Below are 27,052 nucleotides of genomic sequence, written 5' to 3'. Positions count from 1 at the left end.
CTGTGATGTCTTATCTAAAAGCTCCTCAACTTGAGCACTAATAATAAGCTCAGTGAGCTCTGAATTCTTCAATGATTAACAATATAATAAAGTACTGTTCTCATTTGGAGATAGTAACTATTGCTAAAATAATAAATACTAGTTTATCAGCATAAAAGATCTACCAGTTGACTTCAAAGTTGAGAAGAAGATAGATATAACTTCTAATATCTTTTCTATGAGAAAACTGATGCACAGTCAGGTAATGTGGGAGAAACGGACCCAAAGTCTCATAATCTTCAGTTCAGTGTCCTGTCCTATGGAGCCACCTTCATAACACCAACTGCTTTTAAACACTACTGTTAATGCTATGCCAAAGGACTCATATAATAAGAGCCCTTCAGATATGCTAGAAATACTTTCCAGTAGGTAAGTTTAGAAAGGTTACTAAACTTCAGAAATATTGTCCTTACTGCAGAGTACAGTAAAAAATAGGAACCTCCATTTATAAGGAGATGGCAGAGAGCACCAGTCCAAGTCAGTCACTTACCTTGAAGACGTTGCATGACATTGGCAATGTCTCTAGATCTTGCCACTAGTCGGGATGAAGCCATGATCTCTTTGCCACGAGTCCAGTTCCCCTGAGAGAAGTCTCCCTCCAAGCTGTGGAGCTCAGTGAGATGAGGATCTTGGACCCCTTCCTTTTAGCATTCAACCCTCAGCCATGGCACAGCATCCCTGGGGCAGTCAGACGCCTCCAGTCCAATGCTGGCCCTCATAGGGTCAGAGCAAAACACTGGCAAACAACCTCAGCGCCTGAGAAAGAAAAGTACCAGGGTTTAGAGGAAAGTTACCAGCTCTGCAAAACTAAGAAATCTGAGTCTTAATAGTTATCTTAACAGGTAAAGAGTGGTATGTTTTGCCCATAGTGTACACCCCAGCCAGAGACACAATTAATGCTGAAAGCTTGCTTGGCAATCATCAAGCAGAATGAAGCTGCAAAAACAAATCATTAAACACAACTGGCAATGCACCAGACATAAATCCTTTCCTGAGGATGCTCATGGATGTTGTTTTAGAAATAACAATAATGTTACACTTATTAAAAGCAATACCGTAATACTTCTTAACATAAATAATATTAAGCATAAAAGAGGAAAAATTAAACCACTTGTAAAACACAAAAGCTGTAAAACTCTCATTCTATTTCACCATGCTAGGAAGGCACACATAACAGAAACTCATTGATCAGGATAGTTCCTAACTCCACTGGCCAGTGTGGTCTAATCTGAAAGACTGAGATTCACGTATTTCATTATTAAATAAAATTGTATTTAAATTAATTTTTCCAGTGTGTGATGATGCTGTATTTTGGGTCACTTAACATCAAAAGCTGTGAACTAGAACTGCTACACGTACATAACACTTTTGTAACTATGTGACTATAAAGCTGGTCTAAAAAAACTTATCAATAGCATCTTATCTTCTGAAGAACAAGTACATGTTGTGTATGTATGCACCAGCTTCCCTGATAAGAAATACCTGAGTATATACACACCAAGAATAGTTGCATTCATACCACACACACTAGGCCCATCCCAAATTCAAGAGGCTAGGCAGCTGATCAATATCACAAATGTGAGTGGGTTTATTGGTGGTGTGCACTTTCCTCTTTTCCTGGCCCCAAGGTCCGTCAAAGAATAATCTTCCATTATTAGGCAGACAAGCCTTTAGGTCACATAGCTTTAGGCCCTGTGAAATATCCCAAAGGAGCTGTGTCAACATGTAAGGGCTTCCAGAGGAAATTACATTTCAACATTTCCTTTTCTGACCCTTCAAACTATGCCTGACCCAAGGAACTTCCTGCTTTCCCTCTTACTACTGTTTTTATTGTATATTTACATTGTATTTTGGATGTGTAAATGCTGTTCAGCTTAACAGACCAAATCTGGCTTTAAATCAGTGGAGCTGAGGGAAGCACGCTTGTCATGGACAACAGTGTAGAACAGATCACAAACTCCATCCATGTCCTTGGGCTGTGCTCTTACATGCCATGGTCACAGTGGTACTAATACCTACTCCAGACACATTGTTCTTTTTGCATATGTCTGCACTTTACATGACACCTGGATGCTCATATCCTCACTCTCTTCCCACGTGTGTCTTCTCTCTCCTTCAGGGGCCTCCTTCTCTTCCTACTCCTTCCCACCTTCCAGGCTCTGCCCCACACCCTTCTCAGGGTGCACAGAGACTATGCATATCAGTCACCACTTCCCAAGCATGGAAAGGCACTCTGACAGGTAGGAACCTCACCCTTGTGAAGGTACAGCAACTTCTAATAGCAAGCTGCTAGACTAACTTTCGGGCAGGGATAAGGGGTATTAAAAATGCCTTGTCTGATTGTTTTTGGCTAATAGCAATAACAATATCAGAATACCAGCCCACTCACACCTTGACAGAGCTGGTGTAAATCAGCTGCACATGAGCAGATTTAGAGGAGCTGTGGAAGATCCTGATCCAACTCCAAGTTAAAAGCGTCTCAGAAATTGTTATGAAGATATATGTTCAATCTACTCATACAGCAGGCTGAGTCACTGTGCAGCAATAAATGGAAGACATGCAATTAATAATTTATTTAGCTGATATTAAATTATATGCTTCATAGGAAGAACGTGCATTTCTAAATATATCTCCTCATTCAAAAGCTCCTTTGCAAGCAGTGGAAATTAACTCCTTTAAAGATGACACTAAGTTAGGAAAGAAAGATTCTCGTGTGCACAGGCAGAAAACCACAGCGACAGCACAGCAACATATCAACAGAATAGATGAAACAAATCTTCATGCACCCTTCCCATGCGTCTTCAGCCAACATCTACAGCTCCACAGAACAAAAAAATCCTACATGGATAGTCAAGTGTTCAATGTAATGCAGAGAGGAAATTTGTCATGACTTCTACAAGTAGTTAAAGCCTTCCACAAAGTTTGGGTTTTTTTTTCTGAGAGACTACAGCATTAAAATCTTTAAATATGTGCATAGCTGCTACACAGAATAGTTTTTAATAAATGGAATGACTTTTCCGTTTCAGTGTCAGACACAAAGATGTGTCTTCAGATGGATATGTTTTCAAAATACACAAGCTTTTAAAAAGTGCATGGCTTAAATTCCATAAATCTTAGCCTGAAATAAACCTGAAGGACTACATAAGCTATTCCCTGTTTTAGCATTCAACATTATAAATTACTAATTTTTTTGGTCTAAACATACATGGAATGAAGATGAGTTTCACGAGAGTGAAATGGAATGGTTTTGCACATAAATTAGATAAATCTTTTATTACATTTGCCACTTATCTGGATTTAACAGATAAAGTATACACTGATAACATTTTGTTATATTAATAACCCGGTACTCTGGTTTTAGGATGAAAAGAGGAAACGTGAACTTCTTCTCTCATATAAGAGCCATTTGGCTTCAAATTCTCTTTAAATGCCAGAAAAGTGGGATTCTTCTCTTCTGTAGAAGAGATAAGAAAAACACTACATCTATTGTGGGTTAACTTTTCTGAGTCCCTCACGTAATCCTCTTTTTCACATTTTGCTCAGGAGCACTTTGAATTAAAAAAGTTAATATATTTTTCTTTTGTTGGTAAAACTAGAATACCACTGGCAAGACCAGGTTGTATTTTATCTTTTATTTCTTAAAGTTTATAAAACATACTAAAGAAAAACAGACCTGCCTGTCAGCAGCATGGTTCCAGAAAAACAGAGACATCTGCTAGGTGCAGGCAACATATAAGACGTACAACATGGCTGAAGGTAAACCTGCCCAAAAGAAGGGTAAACAATTCTCCAACTGTACTTCATGTTGGTACAAACTGCAGATTCCAGATGACTTCACCAGTGGTCCCTTCCAACAGTAACCATTCTGTGATTCTTTGATTCCCAGTACACTGGGTTAATGTCACATATAGCAGCCAGGAGAAGAAGCTACTGATGTAAAAGCATGGTTGTACCTGAAAATACAATTTTACACTTCTATAAACTCCCATTATAGCAACAATGGATAAAGAAACTCCAGACAAACAATAATAAACACAGATAATAAGTAAAGATATTGATGAGAGCAAGAAATGGTGGCAGGCAGTGAAAGGACTGTTTCTAATCTAAGACATTTCAAAAAGAGATATTTGAGAGGATGATAAGCAGAGTAATAAATTCAAGGAACTCCTGCAGCTAGAAGTCATTTTCAAATCAGATGTTACATAGATATAAGAAATACAGTGAAATAACTACAATAACTACAGAACAAGGACTGAACAAAATCTCAGGAACAGCAGAAATAAGGTCAAGTGCTGGGGTGAACAAAGAGGCAGACTTCCCTGGCAAGCAACAGTTGCATGGAACTGACCAAGCAAAAAAAAAAAAAACTCCAGGAAAAGAATTTCTGAGCATGGTTTACCACTGTAGTGCAAGAAGTCCACTTAATGCACAGGTTTAGTTTCCAAAATGTAAAAGGTCTTGGAAATGCAGCCAGGTTGATAGACGCTCCTAGAATGGATGCAATCCTATGAGACAGCATGAGCCTCATGCCAGTCAGGAATAAATGATTCACATAAAGGTAGGAACCAGAATATTCTGGAGGTCATAACTGCATTTTTAAATATCAAATAGTCACAGAACCAGCTATTTTAGGCTGGGGTTTAGTTAATAGTGGGAAAAAATGCTAATCATAGAAAAGAGCTCTGATTAAGGAAGTGATTTATGTAGTCCAAAATATTGCAAGAATAATCCAATGTAAGCAGGTCAGAAGATGATCTAAAGAGACAGTGCTTAAAAAATAAATAAAAGAGAAATCAGTACAGAACTCAACTAGACTGAAAAGCACAGTGAAGCAGGCTGGGGTTTTCTTTAAAGTCTAGTTTTTTTTCCAAGGTCTAGCAGCTGTACACCTATGCAGGGCAGAATAAAACTGCTCCAGACATAATTGGAAAAGCCATCACTTAGAAATAAGCAGGCAGAAACAAAGGATGAGAAGTGAAGAGCACTGCCATAGTGTTTGCTGTCTACCTGGGTGAAGAAAGACTGAAAGACCATCTGAGAAATAAAGACAGCAAGCAAATGGTTCTTAGTCGAGTAAGTAAAAAGAAAGTATAAAATAAAATCAAGAAGAGGTTAATTTGCCTCAGTTAATATTATACTGATTTTTCCACTGAAGACATTTCTGATAGACAAAGGCACAATAAAAAATGGAAGCAGCACCATCTGAAATAAAATAAAAGTTAAAAGTGGAAAAACTCAATAAAATCCATTCCAGCATATATATAACTTGTAGATTATGAACTGAGAATCCATTTGTAAACTTATTTGAACAATCTATCAAGCTGCAGTTAACGCCTCCTGGATATACTAAAATTAGGAGCTAGGACAAAGAAATGGAGTAGAGTGATCCAAAATGATTCTTAATACTACCCTCAGAGAAAATGTGGTATCTCCTCACTGATCTTCCAAAATCTAGGCCAACAGAGGAGTCTCTTTGGTAATTGTTTCTGATGGTTGAACTGCAAATCTGTAGTTGTTCACTTAAACCCAATGCAGCAGAATTCAGTGGATACTGGAACTTTCCCAAGTCCAATAGGACATAAGTGTGCACCACATAAGATCATGGAAAATGTGATTTTGGCTCTGAAAGGTGTTTTCGATAGTTGAATCCCCATATTATCACTCTGTGCTTCCTTTCTCTACTATGTGGATTGTTTTTGAATAGAAAAAGATGGAAGAAGAGACAAATTACAACCTCTGACAAAGAATGCATTGAAACAGGAACACCGAAACAGTGTTCTCACAGACCATTCAACCCCACACTGACTCAATGTGCAGCAGCTACCTGGGGGTATTGAAATTTGTTTTTTTGGGAAGCGTGGGGAAGAAGAGAGTGACGTTTGGATCCTTTCTGGAACTCCAGATTATTTTGGTTCATCTAGTTATCCTTCAGCATGTTTTGAAGCTGAACAAAAGTTTTTTATTCTCCAGAAGTTTGAAGGTCTTGCAACAGCAATTAATAATTTGGAAGATCAAGGAAATTTACACATCTGACATTTAAATCTGCAGCATATATGGCACACAATCTTCTATGTTTTACCTATAATTGTACTCTAGTATTTAAAAATTATTTGCAGAATCCTAGTAATGCACATACCTATGTAGGTATTTGCATTTCAGCAAGTGAGCATTTTATTGTCTGGTTTTTATTAGTTTTTTGGGAGAATGGGCAAAAATCCAGTGGTGTGATTCTTGTCTTGAAAGCTTTAATGTCATTTGAACAGAAAATGCAAAGTGTTCTAGGAGAAAATAAAAGGCAGAGACTTGCTATTTTTTAGAAGAATTGGCCGAACATACATTGTTAGACACATTCAAAGAAAGGTCATTCAGTCTCACTGATACAAAGAGTTAGACCTCTTATACTACAATTTAGTAATCCTGTTATTGAAGTTCTGTGGGAATATATTATAGTTATATAGCTGTTGGTAATAGCAGCAGACTGGGATCAGTAGCTCATTACCTTCTACAAACACAGGATATAATCCTTGCCTCAGAGAGCTTACGATCTTCACAGACAAAGACAGGCCACGATTAAGATCAGAGGTCACAAAACACAAGCGAATAGGACAGAGTGAAGTCCAGATCTAACATGTAAGCTGGTCAGGAGGAGAATCGTTCTGATTTTTCTGTTTTAATACTGATATGGCACCTAGGATTTCTGTGGCATAATATGACCTTTAGCAAAAGACCCTTGCAGAGGTACATCTGTAGGAGAAAAAAAAAACAACAAAAAAAACCCACTAAAATAGAAAACACCGAGGCATCTCAGGAAAGGGTGGGTCAAACCGAGTTTGAGATAAGCAAGTAAGCGTCAATTCTTTGGTATTCCCGCACATTTCCCAAGCAAGAAACCTAGCTTAAGTATAACTTGTGAGCACAGGGCAGACAACTGCCATAAGAATGGAGACAGAAACACCTCTGTCTTCCCCATTACATCTGTGCCTTTGGGTGAAACAAAGGCAAAAGTCCAGTTGCTACAGAGGCACACCACTGCACCTCTAAGAAGACACAAGTTTTGTGACCTCTAAGGAGACACAAAAACTCTAAAGTTTTGTCACTAACCATGATAACAAGTAAGTATGGAAAAAAATGTTTATGTTTGATATACGTACTTTCCCAATAACTACAGACGCTACTTGATAAGAAAAAAAATGAGCCACAACTGACTTCCTTTAAAAAAGCATAACTGAGATGGATCAATGGGGTATCTGTCTGAAAGTTGAATGTATGTGTATGCCTCTTGGGGCTTGATCCACTGAAGCTCTGTAGACCTCCAACAATCACTCTAACTGTGTTGACATTGGAAGTTCTCCGGGGATTCATGCTTTGTTCACTGCTTCACCCAGCAAGATCCTCCTCGGGGCCAGGAACTCTTACCCTCTCCCCAAATGCATTTAAACACAAACAGGATGTTGTTCCTCTTTCCCTGAGCACCTCTGCTCTCCCTGACCTGGTATGGAAGCGTTAGTTTCTTTGAGCAGTGTACTCACTGATACACTGTGTAACTCAGCATGGCTCTAGTGAAGTTCACAGGAAGATGCTTCTAAGGTGTCAAGTACACACAAAAAAAAATATCTTGGAGGACTTTCATATTCAATAAAGAGAAAGTAATGCTGCATGGAGGTGTATAATCATTATGAGATTCTTGTGTCTGTATTACGTGCAGCAGACCAAATCACTACTGACACTTATCACAATAACTCAAAGTAAAAATAGAATAAAATTGCAAAAAAAAAAAAAAGAAAAAAATGTATTAGGGTTCATTTGTTATTAATACCTATCCATTGGTATTTTATACTCAGCAACACAGAATTGCTATTGACATATATTATCCTTGAAGGTAATATAAAATAAACAAACTAAAGCAGACATTATTAACAAAAATTAAAAGAACAGGAGGGAAGTGTAAGGATTATTCCTTCTGCTTTCACATTTAGCAGAGTTTTCCAAGATGAGAGTTTAATTATTCCAACATGTAGCACCATGTTCATTCTGGAGAGCTCCTTTTCCAAGGGAAAACATTGGTGCCTAAAGGAGTATGTTAAACACCCCAAATGACACTACCTGACTCCCACGAGAAAAAGTGAGTAACTCCAAAATTTTAACACTGCACCTCATAAATCAGGGGTTTTTTTAATGTCATTCAGCACACAACAAACAAAAAAGAATTTCTGCTTACCAGTTTAATGACATAGCACCCTGATTTTTTCTATCTAGGGGCAACATTTTAACATAGCTCAGCAGCATTTATAGCTTGGGATCTGTTTAAATGTAAAAGTACACACAGGAATCACAGAACTAGTTATCAGAGATCATAGAGACCAGACAGTCCATCACTAGTACTACTACAAGAAAGCGCGTGCCTGTTAAGAGTCGTTTCAACAGGCTCCGCACTTGAAAAGTACTGGCAAGCAGCCAGAAACACCACACACTATTTTCCTACAAGTCACATAGGTGTAAATCCCTTACAGTGAGGAGCACTGGAGTTTCCCTCAGCATCACATAGATGATTTACATAAGTATTCCCTCATCAATTTGCAAAATTCGGTCTTCTGTGGCAAGTTACTAATATTCCTTAAAAGCACTTTTCCTCATGAGTATGGTTGTGAAAATCCTAGTAACAACCTTGACTGTGAGTATTTCAGCAGGTCTTACCTCTAGGAAGTTACCACACAAACCAGGGAACATATGGGCTCTATGCATCTCTGTCGCGATGCACTTGTCCTTTTTGCATCATCACTGCAAGCAACCCAGCCTGAAACCGGCTTCACGGGAGCGCACATGAATAGTCACATCTCCCTTGATTAACTATGTTTTGGCCTGCAGTGTGTGACTGAGCATAAAACCCGGTAGCTCTGCAAAACACACGTACGTTCACTTCTGGAGGCGAACCACCACAGCCCTCCGCCGGGGTTCTCTACTCCGAAAGGGTAAAACCTCAAACCCACCGCGGAAAACGGACAAACTCCGAAACCACGGCACCGAGTTTCGGATTCACCTCAAGACAGTTCGGCGTTGGGGAGGAGAAGGCGGCTGGTGGGCAGCCGGCAGAAGCTGCCCCATGGGGCTCCCTCCTTCCCGGCCGCGGTCCAGCGGCTCGTGGGCTCACCCTGGGCTCACCGAGGCGGCGGCCCCCGCCGAACACCCGCAGCCCCAGGACCCCCTCGCCCCAGCCGCGCACCCCCACCGCGCCCCTACCTCCGCCCGCCGCGCCACGCCGCGCCACACCGCGCCACACCGCACCGCACCGCACCGCACCTCGGCGCGCCCGGCGCAGCTCCCTGGTTACCGAGCACAACACGCCGCCCCGCCCCGCCGGCCCACGGCGAGGAAGCAGGTGCGGGGGTGGGGAGAGGGCGGGAGCGCGGGTGCGTGTGCGGGGGTTGCGTTGCCGAATCCTTGCGGCGCTCCCCAGCCCGCTCCGCCACCGCCGCCTCCAGGCTGCAGCCCAGCCCCCCCGCCGTGCCCCGGAGCCCGCTGTCCTTGCGCGCATCGCGGGGGGGCCGCGCCCCGCCACGCCCCGCCGCCGCTGCAGCAGCAGCAAAGCCGGGGCAGCTTCTCCGGGGGCGGGCGCACTGACCGCTGTGCCGGGGACTCGGGGGGATGAGGCACCGGCCTCGGCCCCGAGCCTTGGCACCCCCGAAGTGCGCCCTGGCGAGTAGCCGAAATACTACTGAGAGCGAGTGTATTGAGTTGTCGCTGCTAATTATTATTACCGGTAATATTACTATTATTATTGCTGCAATATATAGCGTGCTGTAAGGGCATTACCTTTGGTGTAGGCTCCAGAGCATCATCGCGCATAAGGCAGGGAGCTGCACAAGCAAACTGGGGCACCAGCTCTTACATAACAGCAGCAGGACAGAAATATTCGAAGGATCTAGCAAGACGGTCTGCCACTTTTGAGCTCAAACTACACTAGCCGTGCAACACTGTTTATGCCACTAGTATAAAATGCCTCTTCCAAAGACATTGCACAAACCCTATGACCTAATTGGGCTTTTTCCCTCCTTCATTTTGATTGTTACCATTAAGGCTAGCTTCATGCAGGAGATAGAAAGATATTTTTCTGCTTACGGGATGGATCATCTCTAATCTGTGTCATTGGGAAAGAAAAACACTCATTTTGTTGGGAGAAGCAGTGCCAATGAACCTCTTAGTTTTCATCTTTTCTGGCAGTGCTGCAGTGATTCTACAACATTAGCATGCAGGGTGTTTACTGAGTGGACGGATGGAATCTGATTTAGGCAGCAGAGATTACTCGGCATCATCCCATCCTTTAGCACTAGTCATGCTAACATGGGTGCTACCCTTGTGATATGAACACGTACACTTAAGGCACCTATCCTGACACTATGCAGTTGTGGATTACACACTTGGAACCAGGATCCTGTATGGAAGAAGCAGACATACCAGGAGCTACAGTAAAGATTTGTGTGAAACTGGGATGTGCATATCTAGGTCACCTCCAGCCATCCACAAAAATTACCTCTTCCTGACAATGAGTGTAGCCAGGCATACTGGGCCTGAAATTTTCCTCCTTTTGAAGGATTGAGGGGTTTTTAGTTTGTTCTGTTGGGGTTTTTTTTGTGCAGGAGGGGAACTGCTTTTTCATCCATTTTCTTTCTTACCTCTTTGTCCTGCCTCTTTGCTCTACCCAATGCCAGTTGCAGCATCAAAGATGGCAAAGGAAGTGGATGCTGACATGGTTGAGTTTCCCCTTTCTACATATATCTTTTTGCTGAATAAATTCCTCACTTTGCTTTTTTATTTTATTTTTCTAGGTTAAGAGTATGAGTATTAACATGAGAGGGAGCATTTTCACTACAAAAGCTTAGACTATTGTTTGAAGCAGTTCAGCAAAGTCCTTGGTAGTGTAAGCTTCCTTAATTCTCTAAATTTCAGCACTATATGTTGCACTGTATGTTTTAAAAGCTCAACTAAAATCATTGACATATGCTCTGCCTATCAGTTGTAGCAGGAAAAATACAGAATTCTTACTGGTTTTCTGTATAATTATTTTTCCTTTAATATGCAGAAAAGAAGATGGGGCTTATTTAAATATCTTCCTCTCCCTAATTACATAAGAATGTAATGACACTCCAGTTCATCCTATTTGTTCTTATACAAAATAATCAACTCCACCTGTGAGCAGAGCTGGTGTCAACCTTTTACTACAAAGTTCCTCCAAACTAAGATGGCAGCCATTGTAAGCTCCATGGCACTTTTCCAGATTCTTTTGTGTTAGAAATAAAAAATTGTCTTCGCTATCCTAGGGACAAGTCATTACAGTTTATCATTAATACTTTTCTTATTTTGCTTTTAATTGTTAAAAAATCATGATCTGAAACTGTTGCCTCTAGGGTGTTTGCAAATAGCTCTTCTGGAAAGAAAGGGGATAGATTGGCTAATATATAATGGTTCTACCAATGGGTCCCCTCACTTTCTGTGCATCCTCTGTCAACATGACTGGGGATTTTCAGAAAGCAAAAACAAGAAACATATTCAGTTATTTTTTATTCATTTAAAATGAATTAAATCCTTAGTGCAAAAGTGTACTTTCACTTTTATTTTAAGCATGCTTCATTTTAAATAGTCATAATAAATGAGGATTCTTTACTAGATGTTGGCATTGGTTAATTTGAAATGTAAATATTGCTTCCACCATAGAGACAAGAAAGAAAAGAAAAAGTAGTATAGTAACATAGGTCATTAAAGGGCTCTTGCCATGATCAAAGCAAATTATTTAGTGCACAGCACACTTCCAAAAGCGCTCTTGTAAGATGGCCTCAGCTCAGGACAGGTGGCAGCCAGATGAACTGCCCTGGTGGCCAAGCACTGAAGGAAAGTGTCCCTCTTCTAAAAAACACATCTTCTGAGTACTCATGTAGAACATTGCACACCACAAGGAAATACAGCAAATATCACCAACAATGGCTCTGTGCCAAGGGCAGCACAGCACCCCTGAGGGCTGCTGCTTGTAGCTGAGACATGAATGAGGTCTTTGGCACTGAAGAATTTGAGGCCCTCTTCCTCAAAAGAGAAATACTCCCTGTAAAAGAGATACAGTGATGTTTCAGTTTGCCTCACTGTTGTATCACTCTCTACCTGATCCACTTTTGGTTGCTAGACTTAAAAAAAGATCTGCATCAGGTAGAGACAATCCAGAGGGCAGCCATGGGAATTGTGGAAGGTCTAGAATGCTCAATCCAAAAGAAAAGACTGAAACAGCTGTTTAATCTAGGGATTAGAAAGTGGTGGGATATATAAAAGCATTCAAAACCATAAAGGAGCACTACAAAAGGAAGGAAATAATCACTTCTCAGTATCCACAGTGCGTAGAACAAGAAGTAATGTGCCTACCTTGCAGTAGGTGATACTGTCATCATATCAGAACCAAAAAGTTTTGGAGGAAATAAAGCTTTGCACCACATGCCACATAAGGAGGAAGCGAAATTTGAATCTTAAATGTGCATTTTAAAGCACAGCCTAGACAAGTGTCTTCCTGGAAGGCATTTTTAATTTTTGATATGTCTTTAAGTATCTTGGTCTCTTTTGAGTCCATTTGCTGCAACTGTGAATGGTGAGACTGGTTTGAGCAACAGAACATCCCCCTTCTTTCTGCAGGTTTTGCAGCAAGCAGTAGTTGCCACTTCCTTCCTGTCAAAAACTGCCACACAGTATCTGTGTGCAACCTTGAAGCATTGCCACACATCTCCTGAGAGATGTGCGCAATTCTACATCTACTTCTCGTGTACTGTATCAAGCATAAATGTATAAACATTGTATAAACATAGAATCAAAGAATCATTTAGTCTGGACAAAGACTTGTAAAATCATCAAGTCCAACTGTTAACCCAGCTCTGCCAAGTCCACCACTACACTATGTCCCTAAGCATCACATCTACATGTCTTTTAAATACCTCCAGGGATGGGGACTCAACCACTTAGATGGGCAATCAGTTCCAGTGCATGACAACCATTCCCATGAAGAAATTTTTCCTAATGTCCAATCTAAATATCCCCTGGAGCAACCTGATGCCATTTGCTCTTGTACAATCACTTATTACTAGGCAGAAGAGACTGACCCCACCTTGCTACAACCTCCTTTCAGGCAGCTGTAGAGAGAAATAAGGTCTTCCCTGATCCTCCTTTTCTTCAAACTAAACAACCCCAGCTCCCTCAGCCACTACTCATAAGACCTATGCTCCAGACCCTTCATTAGTTTTGTTGGACACACTCCAGCACCTCAATGTCTTTCTTGTAGTGAGACATCCAAAACAGGATTCAAGGCATGTCCTCGCCAGTGCCAAGTACAGGGGGACAGTCACTGCCCTAGTCCCGCTGACCACATTATTTCTGATAGAGGCCAAGATGCCACTGGCCTTCTTGGCCATCTGGGCACACTGCTGGCTCAAGTTCAGTGGCTGTGGACCAACACCTCCAGGTCCTTTTCCACTGGGCACCTTTCTAGCCACTCTGGCCCAAGCCTGTAGTGCTGCATGGGGTTGTAGCAACCCGAGTGCGGGACCTGACACTTTGCCTTGTTGAACCTCATACAATTGGCCTTGAGCCATCAATCCAACCTGTTCAGATCCCTCTTCAGAGCCTTCTTACCCTCCAGCAAATCAATACTCCTGCCCAACCAGGTGTCACCTGCAAACTGAGGTGTGCACTTGATCCCCTCCTCCAGATCAGTGATAAAGATATTAAATAAAGAACTGGCCCCAGTACTGAGCCCTGGGGAACACCACCTGTGGAACACCACTTTTTTTTCCCCAGGTTCAAGCCAAAGATCTCCAGTCGGCCAGGCCAACCTTTCCTGCTGGCTCGTCTTTCTGCACATGGGGACAGCCTGCTCCTGTGCATTTAAGATTTCCTTCCTGAAGAACATCCAGCCTTCCAGTACTCCTTTGCCCTCCAGGACTGCCTCCCAAGGGACTCTGTCAACCAGTCTCCTAAACAGGCTGAAGTCTGCCCTCCAGAAGTCCAAGGTAGTTGAAATATCTCCTTATTTCTCCAAGAATCAATAAGCTGTAAAACTGCATGATATTTTTCTGCATAAAGGTTTTATATATTGTATGAAAACAGGTTTATATGTGTTCATGTTTTATATTTAATGTAAATCTGGGTGAGTAAACTTTGACAATAAATTAAAGATACAATTAGAAGCCAGAAATATATTCCCTCTAACATGAATTATACCGAATTACATGAAGTATATACAACAGACTGTTTAACTTCCCTTGCATTGTGATGAAATAAATTAATATAGTAACATGAGATTACACAAACTGATGTTTGTGGGAGTAGAAAAAAAAATCAGGAAAAAAATTATCTCCTAAACTAGTGTATGATACCATGGTATATATGTTCTTGTAAGTGAAGTTATCAAAATTATAAAATCTTAGAGATGCCTAATTAGGATTTATATGTACTGAATGAGCTCAGTCTAGCAGTTTAAAAATTCAGTCAAACATGTTAAAAGTAACTTCATCATCAACCAGTAGTAAAAAGCAATCATGATCAGATTGTGCCACCATGTGGACTGTATCAAAATGATCTTTGCTTTGATGTTGGGCTAAAAAGATGCTGCAGGAACAGGCCAAGAAACTTTCAGCCATAAAACAAGTTATTTTGAATTTCCTTACATTCTATTAGAGACAAGATGTCTTTGTAAACTGTGCCTTTGAAGAGCATTGGGCAGATTTTCATTTGGCACCGATCTCAAACAAACAAATATCAGGAAAAGTCATAAAACCTTGGTGAGTTGTCTTCCTGTTATGTAACACTAGGCAGAATAATTGTATCTCTTTGCTTGCTTGGGGTTACATGTGTGAACAGAAAAACAATCCATCTTAAATTATAAAGAAATCAAAATAATTACTTCTCTTAAATACAATAATACAGGCAAACAACAAATCTTTGTGGTAAAAACAATAAACAAGATTGAAACCACAGAGTATGTCAGTGGCCACAGTAAAATGATGATCTGGAGACTAAAGTAGAAGACTAACCTGGTAGGAAGAGAGGGAAAGTTGGGGTAATTAGAAAATGTGGAGCTGTCTTTTAAGGTCCAATCTGAAAGGGCACCTAAGCAGAAGTGGAGAACAATTCGTTTAGTAAGGGCTGAGAAGCTAGGTGTGTCACCTGAAGCAGCTACAGCACCTGACAGGAGCAAATCTGGTGTTGCCAAAATATGAGAAGGCAGATAAGATCACTCAGTGCTCCTTGAAAAAGGATTATTTTTCTAAGAAGAAATGGTTTTTGAAACTCTTTGCCTTACTTCATTTGTTCTAAGCAGCATATGAGTCTAGTGTGAAGCTTATCTCCCTGATCATACAATATAGTCCCATGATTTTTTATTACCTGTAGTCAACACATTTAGGATTCTTATCCATCACTGTCATTACTTGACTATTGACTGACTGACACTCAGTGGCTATTCTCCATCACTGTCATTATGCTTGAAGTTCCAAAGCTATGTTTTCTGACTTCTATAGTGGTCTGGATACAACATATGAAAAAAACCCCAACCTATGATAAAGCATGCATCTGAGCCACTGTGCACTATGTGTGAGTGAAAGAATTTATAGAAAGTCTTTCCTGACTTCATTTTGAATATGTCTTTAAGCTGATTAGGTAAGAGAAACTTGGTATTAATGAGAACTTCCATGGGCAGAAATCTGTCATCTCTGTGAAATAAATTTATCGGATATTATTTTGTACCTTTTGATGTTGACAGGTAGCACCAGAAATTCTTCTGAACAGCATCAGGATTCTTCTATGAGACATCCATGCTTTTTAGCATGTTCATTTTCATTCAGGAGTGAGAAGCTCTATGCCTTGTCAAATAGCATAAAATGAGTAGGAAGCATGTTGTTTGCTATGAAAACAGATGGTGTTATTTAAAAAAGTATTAAAACTTTTGTAAAAAAACGCTGATTTAGAATAAAAGTTGTAAGAGGAGTATAACATAATACAGAGACAATGAAAAATGATGGTACACAAACCTCTCACATATAGAAAAAGGCAAAGATCTTACTAAGAACAAACACTTTTTGAACTGATAGATCAAACATAAGAATGAAATTATAAGATTTCTAATTGGCCAGTAGAAAGGCCAAACAATGTTGAAAGAATAAATTATCATGACTACAAAATGTTGGGGTTTTTTTCCAAAATTACATGCTGTCCATCTCTTAGCTTTAACTGTGTCTACTGTTTCAGTGCTGTGCTTTATCCTGAAGGTGGCTGCATTTCATGTGAGTCATTAATTCCTACAATGTCTGAATATTTTTTTCACTGGATGTTTCCCATGTTCATCTGTGACTTCAAGTAAGTTAGGTAGTTTCAAGACTACAGCTCTTCTGCATTGCAGTGTTTATTTCAGAAAAATACTGTACCACAATATATATATGCCACAAAAATACAGAAAGTAGTATAAATTCATCCAATAATTATTCAGTAAATATGCTCTTCCACTGACCCAGAAAGTCCCCAGGGGAACTCTTTCTTGCTACGTTACTGCACTGGGTGAATATATTTTCCTGTCTAGACCAAATCATTGCGAAATTATGTTCTTGGGAAGAAAAAAAAGCTTTTAGAAGAGTTTGTCTCTTGTAAAAAATCTCTCCTAACTGTCTCTCTTTGACATCTAAAAATTAATTTTTATAGCTAAAAGAGAAGCACAGACAGCACACTGGTGATTTATATCCTTACAGGGTTTTCCTTTAAATTGTCAGTATCACCTTTCCTCAAGCTGGTCCTCCGTGTTATGGGGACCACTATGCACTTTGATTTTGGTAGTGCTGTTTGGGATGCTTGTTAGAGTCAGAGTAAAATTTGTGGTATTAAAGCACAGCTTATTCTAGCTCCTCAGTGCTTATTTCTGGAGATTTCATAAATTTCTCTCCAGAGTGTTTTTGTTGTTGTTACAGAGTTTTTATAAAATATTGTGTGAACAGAAAGGCCTAATTTTGTGTTCATGTTGCATTGACGGATATCACAGAATCATAGAATGTACCAAGCTGAAGGGACCCACAAGGATCATTGAGTCCAACTCCTGGCCCTGCACAGGCCCATTCCCCAGAGTCACACCCTGTGCCTGAATATCATCCAAATGCTTCTTGAACTCTGTCAGGCTTGGTGCTGTGAACACTTCCCTGGGGAGCCTGTTCCAGTACCCAACCACCCTCTAGGTGAAGAACCCTTTTCTAATATCCAACCTAAACCTCCCCTGACACAACTTCAGTCATTTCCCTTGGGTCCTGTCACTGGTCACCACAGAGAAGAGACCAGTGCCTGCCCCTCCTCTTCCCCTCATGAGGAAGTTGTAGACTGTGATGAGATCTCCCCTCAGTCTCCTCTTCTCCAGGCTGAACAGATCAAGTGACCTCAGCCACTCCTCATGTGGCTTCCACTCAAGGCCCTTCACCATCTTCGTTGCCCTCCTTTGGATGTTCTCTAAGAGCTTAATATCTTATATTGTGGTGCCCAAACCTGCACACAGTATTCCAGGTGAGGCCGCACCAGTGCAGAGCAGAGCAGGACAATCCCCTCCCTCGACCGGCTGGCAATGCTTTGCCTGATGCCCCCCAGGACACGGTTGGCCCTCCTGGCTGCCAGGGCACTGCTGGCTGATATGCAACTTGTCGTTGACCAGGACCCAGGGGTCTCTTTCCACTACTTTTCAGCATCTCATTCCCTAGTCTGTACGAACAGCTAGGGTTGCCCCATCCCAGGTACAGAATATGACAGTTTCCCTTGTTGAACTTCATATGGTTTGTCGAGGTCTCTCTGCAGGGCCTCCATGCCTTTGAGGGAACCAAGAGCTCCTCTGAGTTTTGTGTCATGACTATACTAGACACTGTTTTGATTAGCACCTCTGACTTTGAAGTGCAGCACCCTAGAAATAAAAGGGCAACCTGCCACAGAGTTACCTGGACCGCCAACACTCTGCAGCACAGACTTGCTACAGACTCATATCCTCTGGACAGAGAAAAGAGCAATACAGTCATTAGCAGCTTAATGGTGGAAGAATAAGGGTTATGTAGAGTTGACCTTTTTCATTGAATTCTTTTGGGTTATTTTGTTTCTACCCGAGCTTTGGCAACTCAAGGCCACTCTGTGATTTTCCATTCTTCAATGTTTCAATATTATAAGCCACAAAGTTCCAGATATAATGTTTAAGAACCAAATGACATTGAGACATTTCTAATTTATTTTTATTATTTTGATTCAGGAGCTCTCCTTGCCTAGTTCCGAAATGGAATTTTTGGAGATATTTTGAACAGTTTCTGGCAGAACATATTTAAGTACAAGGCTCTGAAACTATGTTACACTTTTAACCACAAATCAGATAATGTACCCAGTGGTCCAATGATCTTGGATCCTCTGTAAGAAGACCATAGATACCTCTGTTGATCCAGCTGAATCTGAACTCCCAGTCCTCAAAGTAAGGCAGAGCCTACCAAGTTCTTCTGTCTTCCAATCTATGCCTTAACTAGCAGCTTTAGAGATGAGCCACCTGATAATTTTCTGAGTAGACTAGGGAAAACGCAGCATTGATTCCCTCTAGATCCTTGGGATTGTTTTTTTGTTTTCTGTTGTCTTCTTATGAAAACCGTATTAGATGCTTCCTGTTCCACTTCTCTTTTCTCATCTCAGAAGTCTCAGTCCAACTCCAGCCAGTTCAACACATCCCAAGAAAAATCCAAACAGACTTCTTTCTATTGCTGAGGAGTAGGTAGGTAAAGTCAGCCTGCTCATTTTATTGACTGTTCTTCAAAATAAGGAAGTAGCAAGTGATTAATCAGTCAGTCAGAGGGTATTTTCTCTGATTTTATCTGAAGATCAGATGGAAGTTGTCTTCACCACACAAGAATTTCAAATTATATTCCTGAGAGCTGGAAATACTTGTTATTTCAAAAGACGTGTGACTTACCTTTGTCTTCAAAACGGGAAAGTGGAAGCATTCTTGCTGACATTAATTCCCCTATTTCTGCTTCCCCTTACCATTTCTGGTGGTTGTCTAGTTCATGAAATCTCCACAGTATTGTCTATTTTTTAAATCAAATCCATGCCTGGTCAGCACAGTCTTACTTGTGCCTTAGGACTGTTCCCTGATCAGTCCAGAGCTCTTTGGCTTAGATCAGGTGATCTTAACTGAAAGGGTTTGCAGTTATTTCTGGTATATGCCCTTTAATTCCACATTTTAGTCTACTGTGCTTTCTTTCTTAAGTAAGTCATTTTGTTGAATGCTTTGCTCTTGTGAGCTGTCTGTTCTCTAACATTTTCGTCATCTCTCATTATTTTATTTCCTGGTCTTTTTAATTATTCATATCAAGATTGTAAGTCCATATAATTCAATTTACTGATGCAGATTTCTGTATGCTGAAAGTCTGCTTCAGAATTCCTACATCTTGGATGTGCTTGTCCCTCAAGTCTTTTGCAGAATAAATCAGGACTTATTCTACTGAAAGTTTCATCAGTGTAAAACTGAAAAGCATGCATGAAAGTGTACATACATTCTTTCAAGGAATACCAAGCTCTTTTTACTTACTGGTAAATGATTTTCTATATCTGGAGTTTCTGCAGTCACTCCACGCTTGGATGGCTGTGTCCACAACTCCTATCCGTTACAGCACAAGACTTATTAAGCTTACTCTCCCTAACAGCAGGCCATCTGAGAGCAGTAAAAATTAATGACCTGCAATAGAAAATGGTTAAATTAATTATTCACCAGTTTCCAAAGGACCATAATTGCATTTCCATTCTCTGTGGAGCTCTCCGATTAGCTTGCAGAGGGACTCGGGTGCTCAGCCGCGTGGAGGTTACAAGTACAGAAGTTTGTGTGGGTGCTCAGGAGAGAGGGGGTTGTTGGGTGGCTAGGATGGCTATATGGGTGAGGTTGAGGGCAAAGATTTGTATGTTTTATGGCTCTGGAGAGTGCTGGGATGACTGGATTTGCTGAAATAAGAAGGAAAAGATATGTGGAAGGAATGATTACAGCAGTCTTCCATCAGAGCAAAATGCTATAGTTAGTTTGGGACAGAAATTCTCTGGAACTCATGGGTATGCTGAAGGAAGCACAGCTTTCATGACATGACTTTTATCTTTTGCCCACCAAAACCTGATCAGGTGCCTGGTTTTGCTTTTGATTACTTCTCTACTTAAGGTGAGGTGAGACAGACAAACAGCTTGCTGCCACAATCTTCTCATTACAGCAATAAGTAATGGGCCTGCTCTAATAAACTACATCTCAACAAGCAAGGCAAAGATGACTGATCTGGCAAATATGCATCCTGTGAAATGTCTTTAACCCTTGAATACTGCTCTCAGGGGAAGGTTGAAGAAAATCGTCAAAAGAAAAAATAACGATGACTGGAAGCTTGAACTTTTGCTTTTCAACATGATATTTTCCTGCAGAGTACAGGAGAAGATCATTTCCACAAAAAAGAAGAAATGCAGATCACCTAGTCTCACTGTAATTTATTTGCATAGTACTAAAGTACAACAGAGTTGGGGTTGCCATATAGGCTGTCTCGGGGAAAATAAGAATAATTAATAATAAAAATAAGCAAGCTAAGTTGGCATACGAGGCATTGTCCATGGACTTTATAGTCCTCAAAGCCTTCACTTACAGTGTTATAAGATATTGTGACACTGTACTTTTCTAGATGGATAATCTCGGCTTTATATACTTAAGAACATTTTGACTGCATGTAAATTTGAATTTTCCTTTGGCAAATCAAAAGTACTGTAACAGAGGAATACAAGTCCACCTAAATTCCTCATGAGTTGCATTAGAAGTTTTCTGGATTTATATGAATAAATGGATACTCCATAACTATGGTATGATCCTATCAACCAGAGGAAGGGAACATTAAATATTCATGACTACTGAAAGGCAATTTCCTTCAATTGTTCATCATGCCTCCATTCTTAACCTTCCCCATAGGATTTCCTCTTGCTCTAAACTTCAGAAAAGGTTTTTTTCCACTGGATTTTAATTGTACTAGTAAACTAATGAAGGGAGCTATAATTGTCAAATATTGCTTGTTTTATTGCTTCAGTTACACATATACCTATGGTGGGACTCAGAAAGCAGACTTTTACTGCAATAAGCCACTTGCCTAGAAAAATGAAAAAAGAATTTTTAATCTGTTCATCTATCGAACAAATGCAGTCATGAAAATTAAGCAGTATGCTCAGAGTAAACCTAACTAAATCAAACCAAAATGGTATCTGTGCTGGCATATAATTCCTCAAAGACTGTTTTTATATTACTAGCCTCGTAGACCAGATATAGATCTGGAAAAAAATAATTAATTAATCATAGAATCATAGAATCAACTGACTTGGAAAAGACCTCTGAGATCATCAAGTCTAACCCTTGATCCAACACCACTGTGGTTACTAGACATGGCACTAAGTGCCACATCCAGTCTCATCTTAAAAACCTTCAGGGATGGTGAATCCACCACCTCCCTGGGCAGCCCATTCCAATGTCAGATTACTCTCGCTGTAAAAAATCTCTTGCTAAAATGAAATAATAGAGTTTTCAATACTCAGGGATGCCAAGAGGACCATCAAGGGCTGGCGATTTTGAGACATCTGCCAGCTGCTTGTAGAATAATTCATCATCCTAATTGGGTGGTCTATAACAGACCAGGATGTCGGCCTTGTTGGCCTTCCCCCTGATTCTGATCCAGAGGCACTCAGCCTTATCATTACTGACTTCAAGTTCTACAGAGCCAAGAGACTCTCTAACATACAGACCCACCCCTCCATCTCCAGGCATAATACCTTAGAGTGGAAAAAATCCACTTATAAAGTGGCTTTGAATTATTTTATTTCCTTTTAGCATTGGTATCTATAGAAGAAGCTTTGGAAACAGCCTTAAATAGAAACATACAGAGAGTAAAGATTTTGTTCTTACCATCATTCTATTCTCATTTTTGGAAAATATTTCAGATGTTCAGGAGATATAAACACCCTCTAAATTCTTATCTGCTCATTCCACACCTATTATGATATCTTATTATGTTTAGGGATATTTTCATCATCAAAAATGTGTTTGGATTAGGCTCAAAACTGCTGGGAACTGTTTTCACCAAAATATATATATAAATGGGTCTCAGAAACATACCTTGAATCCAGTGTGAAATATTTCTTGGTTAGACTAACTGTGTGAAAAAATAAAGACCATGTCAATTGTAAGTCCTAGTTTACATCTCAGCAAAAGGATTACAGATGACAGTCTCTTCCCACCCACAGGCAGCAACACTGCAGAGACAGTGAACATCCACACAGGTTCACTGATACAAATGATAGTACACAGGAATATTTTTTCGCTTAATAAGGGAATGCTGCATGATAAGTCAAGTCCATTAAATTCTATGTGACAACTTGGGACAAATACAATTCTGCTTCTAAACAGTTCATGTGTTGTTCACATATACATGCTGCTCACACCAGCAAACTCATGTCTGTGAAAGAGAAGTGTGTCTCAGTGTGAACAAATACAGCTACATCTGTGAACATTATTTTTCAATGAAATTTTAAGTTTCAGACCATCCTAGGGAGTGGAAAAATGGATTACATTTCCTTGCACCTTTTTAACAGCAGATAGGATGGAATACAACAGCATGAGATGATTTTTTTATCCAATACTGGTAGCTGGATGAAAAATTTGCAGCTCAACTGTAGAACTCTATCAGCTACTACAAAAGTGTTAAAATACGATTTTGTTGTCGTGCTGAATTGTGTTTGGGTGTTGCTTCTTTCTGTCCCCTTACTTGGTCCCTTTCTTAGTGTAGAAAAAATAGGATGGTAATCTGAATTAAAGTCATGAGTTTGCTAAATGTCATGCTTCAGCACTGCAGATCTCAGAACTTTCAGGTGAGCAGAAGTGGATAGAAAGATTCTGAGGTCTTGCTCAGAAGGTGGAAGACAAGGAAATATTGTATACTAAGAACATTATGACAAATCACTTTCCTAGACTGTAAATTTGTATAATACTGGCAAATTTGTCCTTTGGATAAACATTTTCCACACTTTCGAAAACATATTGCTGGATTTCATTTTCATCTGCTGAATGGGAAGTGGTTCACAGGATGCACTTGTAGAACAGAGAAAGAAGAGGGATTTTTTGATTTTCTGACTGCAGTTCTCTGCCCCTCTGAGAAATCACGTCACATAATCTTCTTTAGTAATTTATCTATATTTATTCCTCCATTTTACCCAATTAATTCCATGTGAGAAAAGAAAACTTAGATAATGAGAGTACCTTGTTTTCTTCTCTTCTGGGGTGGTTACTCACAATTGAGTTTCCTGATAAAATACAAGTTCAAGTTTGGGGTTTTCAACTTAGAGTCCAAATTGCTAGTATCATGTAGGCTGCTGCAAAATATCAAGCAATCTGCTAGATACAAAACAGTGAGAGAGGAAGTTTTTAACTTTCTGTTAGGCTCAAATAGCTCATCTTTTTCCCCTCCCTCTTCACCTCCTTGTGTCCCCAGAAATGATACCCATTACTGTGTTGTGCACCCCCACAAGATCCATCATGCCAACTCTCAGCACCATACTCCCTAACTATCCTTTGGCTGTGGGAATGCAGTACTAAGATGCTAAAACTGTCTTTTTCCCACATGACTCACACTAATTCTTCCAGCAGGACCCACTGCCCTGGACTGCTTTTGAGATATATATTATTTGAGATATATAAACCTGGATCAAAAATACTTTTTTTTCCTGTTTGACTTTAACTAATGCAGAAATGCAGTAACATAAAATATATTTTGCTGTGTAGCCTCTCTTAATTCAGTCCCTCTTGCTTTTCCACACACACATAAATACACACAGTCTTCAATATCACAAATACCACATAAAAGATCAGAGTTCTGAGTTGAATATTGGATCTAGAAACATTGTATATGTTCCAGTAAACACAATGTATATTCAAATACTGCACAATGAACTGTCTTCTAAATCAGGTAATGGTACATAATTAACAATGAGGGATCTTCTTTTTATGTTATGTCCTTAGGATTTCTCATCTCCCAAAAATATCAAATCTCTGAAATTCTTATGTAATTCCTACCCATGATTCTTTCTCTGAAAAATCTGGAGAAAAATTATTAACAACTAATACACTCCTGGAAACTAATATCTTTTCTAAGATGTTGATGTTACTGCAACCATGCTTGTTTTCATTCATAGCAGGTATATCATATTGGAAGTTGTATTCTGATAGAGCCAGCATGTGTCAGTAGGCTATTTAACCTGTAGCAGGTAAACTGAAGAAATTTGCAGTCTGAACTTGACGTGAGTCATTAAAGGCAGCAAATTCAAGCTGCAGTTTTTCTGTGTTCTGTCACATTATGAGTAGCATATAACATTGATAGTTTGAGGGTAGACAGGAACATTTTTCATCACTGGTCAAAGAAAAAGTATTCCTGAGTTTTTCTTCATGCATCCGGAGAGCTGTAAAACTAACCACAGACAAATATGAGGCTGCTGAAATATGAAACAATTAAAGGAAATCCCAGTCTAAATCATAATCTCCAGATGGAAAGTGTAAGGAAAAAAAAAAAAAAGAAAAGGTTTCACTGGATGCTCAGTATAGCCTTTTTAATTTTTTATTTTTTTCAGTGAACTTTGCTTACATTTGAAATAAAAAGATTTTGTGGGTTCATGCATGAGAATTCAGCATATATACCTATGTTTCCTCAGGAACTGCAGTAACAGTAAGCAACAGAGTTTTCAGCAAATTGTTATAAAATTCTGACATGGTGTTCCTTCTTCATTCCAATTACAGTGGTATGGCCCTTCTCTCTGGCAGTGATTGACAATAGTAAGGATCTGAATTCAATTTGTAGGACTGAGTGATCAGGCTCAAGCATCATTCCTTTGAGCCCTGGCCATCTGAAAAAATGTTTTCAACTAAATCAATCTCTATGCACTCAGTAAATTAACTCTATGGATCACTCCACTCTAAGTGTTTTGTTAAACAGAAAATATTTAGCCAATCAGGGCTCTACCGGGAGGGCAAAGAAAAATAGAAGAATCCTAATATGTCAATAGGGAGAGCATAAGTGCCTCAGAGAAAGCAGCTGCCCCCCTCAGAGCAGGCTGGCAATGGTGCTAATTCCTTCCTCCACAACTACACATGTCCAAGGAAGCAGGTGACTATTCACATGCCAGCACTATTTTGTGTACCTACTGTTTGGTTGCCCATGTTTTTTTGAATACATGATGGTACCCATCACATTTATTTTCCAAGAAAGTTCTTCCTTTTCTTCAGGGTTAGGGCTAGTGCTGCTGTAAATTTAAAGCACCTCCCGTAGTTAAATCAGCACATTCAAAACCTTTAAGGAAAGAATCTAATTCCTCTTTTCAGGAAGTAAAAGACTGCTCACTTCATTGGAATTGGACTCACATCAGCAACATATTTGACAACTCATCATCTACATACCCCTATCTCCCATCAGTCAGAAGTGACAGTGGGTTATACTTACCAGAAAAATAAATGATGATAAGCATTTTTACCATGAGGGTATCTTGAATTATGATGATTTTATTTTCAGGAAAAGATACTTCTCAATAGAGAAAAATGGAAGAACTAATGGGGTTACCAAGAAAATATGTTCCTACAATACTCAGAAATAAAGTGAACAGAAACAAAATTAGTCTAATACTTAAAATAATAAATTAATAAGAGTTTATTATTTATCAACCTGCTTTAGCTTTTTGATGAAGAAGGTTCCACAGGTTGCCCAGAGAAGCTGTGATGCCCCAGCCCTGGAAGTGTTCCAGGCCTGGTTGGATGTGACTTTGAGCAACCTCATCTAGTGGAAGGTTCCAACCCTGCTGTGGCAGAGGGATTGGAACTAGATGATCTTTAAATTCCCTTCAAGCCCAAACCATTCTATGATCCTATCTCAGGATGCTGTACCCATTTTACTTAAGTTCTGTTGCACAGACTTGCAATTCTTCCTTTTTCTTGCAAGAGTAAACTGGGGAGAGTTTGAAACAGATCTGAGAAGCCTTCTTCTTAGCAAGTCATTGTAAACCCACATTATCTTGATTCACTTAAAACTATTTGTTGCAACTTGCTGATAGGCATTACAGGTGTATGGCCCAGGTAAGACTTCTGGTGGTCCAGCTTCTCTGATCTGCTGCTGAGAGTTGCCCATATCATCTGTTTGTTTCTGAGGAAAATGAGAGAACTCCCACCTTGGAATACCCTGTCCAGATAGGAACTGTCATATTTCTCACTGCTGCAGAGCAGCTCTTCCTCACAGAGCATTAAGGTTCATATTTCATACACTTGATTATATGTAAGATGCAATTATCTGCACAAGTGTTCGTGTCTGAGCTCAGATGATTTTCAACTAGATTAAGGTCAGTTTTTAATTCTTTTTACAATGTTCATCTCAATAGATGCATTCAGTAAATTAAAATCAATTAATTTCCTCATTTTAGAGTTTACAATAATTCAGTTTTATTGTATTTTCATATACTCTTAGAGCACAAATCTAACCCTAGTAATATAATTATTTAATTTGCATATTTTTATTATCTACTCTGGTGTCTATGTCCCAGCCGAACTAAATAATCCCATCATTTCTTATCAAGTTGTATCTTGTTCACAGACATCTGAAAATCAGGTCTTTTTCATTTAAGTGTTTAACTCAGTATTTCGATATGTAATTTTTAAGCAACAGCTTTGAAAGCCATCAGTCTTATATCAACCATCAGAGTATCTTTATTCAGTATTTTTTTAAGTCTGTTTCATGCAAAAAAGTCCCAAACAAAACAAAACAAAATTCAGCATTAAAATTATGCCACATCCAAATCTTAAGTTTGAAATATTTCTAAATTTAGGGAATTCTAGATATTCACTGTGAAAAATAAGTGTAGCCAATTCCATTTTGTAGGGGTTTTTAATAAAGGGCAAGAAAACCCT

At 39.6% G+C, this 27,052-nt stretch overlaps 1 protein-coding gene across 3 annotated transcripts in view; it reads right to left on the bottom strand.

Annotated features, from left to right (window-relative positions):
* SYNE1 (spectrin repeat containing nuclear envelope protein 1) overlaps nt 1-9,438 on the bottom strand; it is a 306,594-nt gene extending 297,156 nt beyond the window's left edge. For all 3 annotated transcript variants that reach the window (XM_039385717.1, XM_039385719.1, XM_039385731.1), the window contains exons 1-2: nt 9,337-9,438; nt 530-795 (exon numbers count right to left, since the gene is read on the bottom strand). In XM_039385717.1, the coding sequence (XP_039241651.1) occupies nt 530-593 (64 nt within the window). In that variant the 5' untranslated portion in view covers nt 594-795; nt 9,337-9,438. The remainder of the gene's footprint in view (nt 1-529; nt 796-9,336) is intronic.
* Nucleotides 9,439-27,052: the final 17,614 nt, after the last annotated feature.

The sequence above is a fragment of the Pipra filicauda genome, unplaced genomic scaffold (assembly GCF_003945595.2).
Source record: "Pipra filicauda isolate LSUMZ 115617 unplaced genomic scaffold, ASM394559v2 scaffold42_size3861933_pilon, whole genome shotgun sequence".
In the NCBI taxonomy this organism is placed as follows: Eukaryota; Metazoa; Chordata; class Aves; order Passeriformes; family Pipridae; genus Pipra; species Pipra filicauda.
This window is presented reverse-complemented; position numbering and strand designations above follow the sequence as displayed.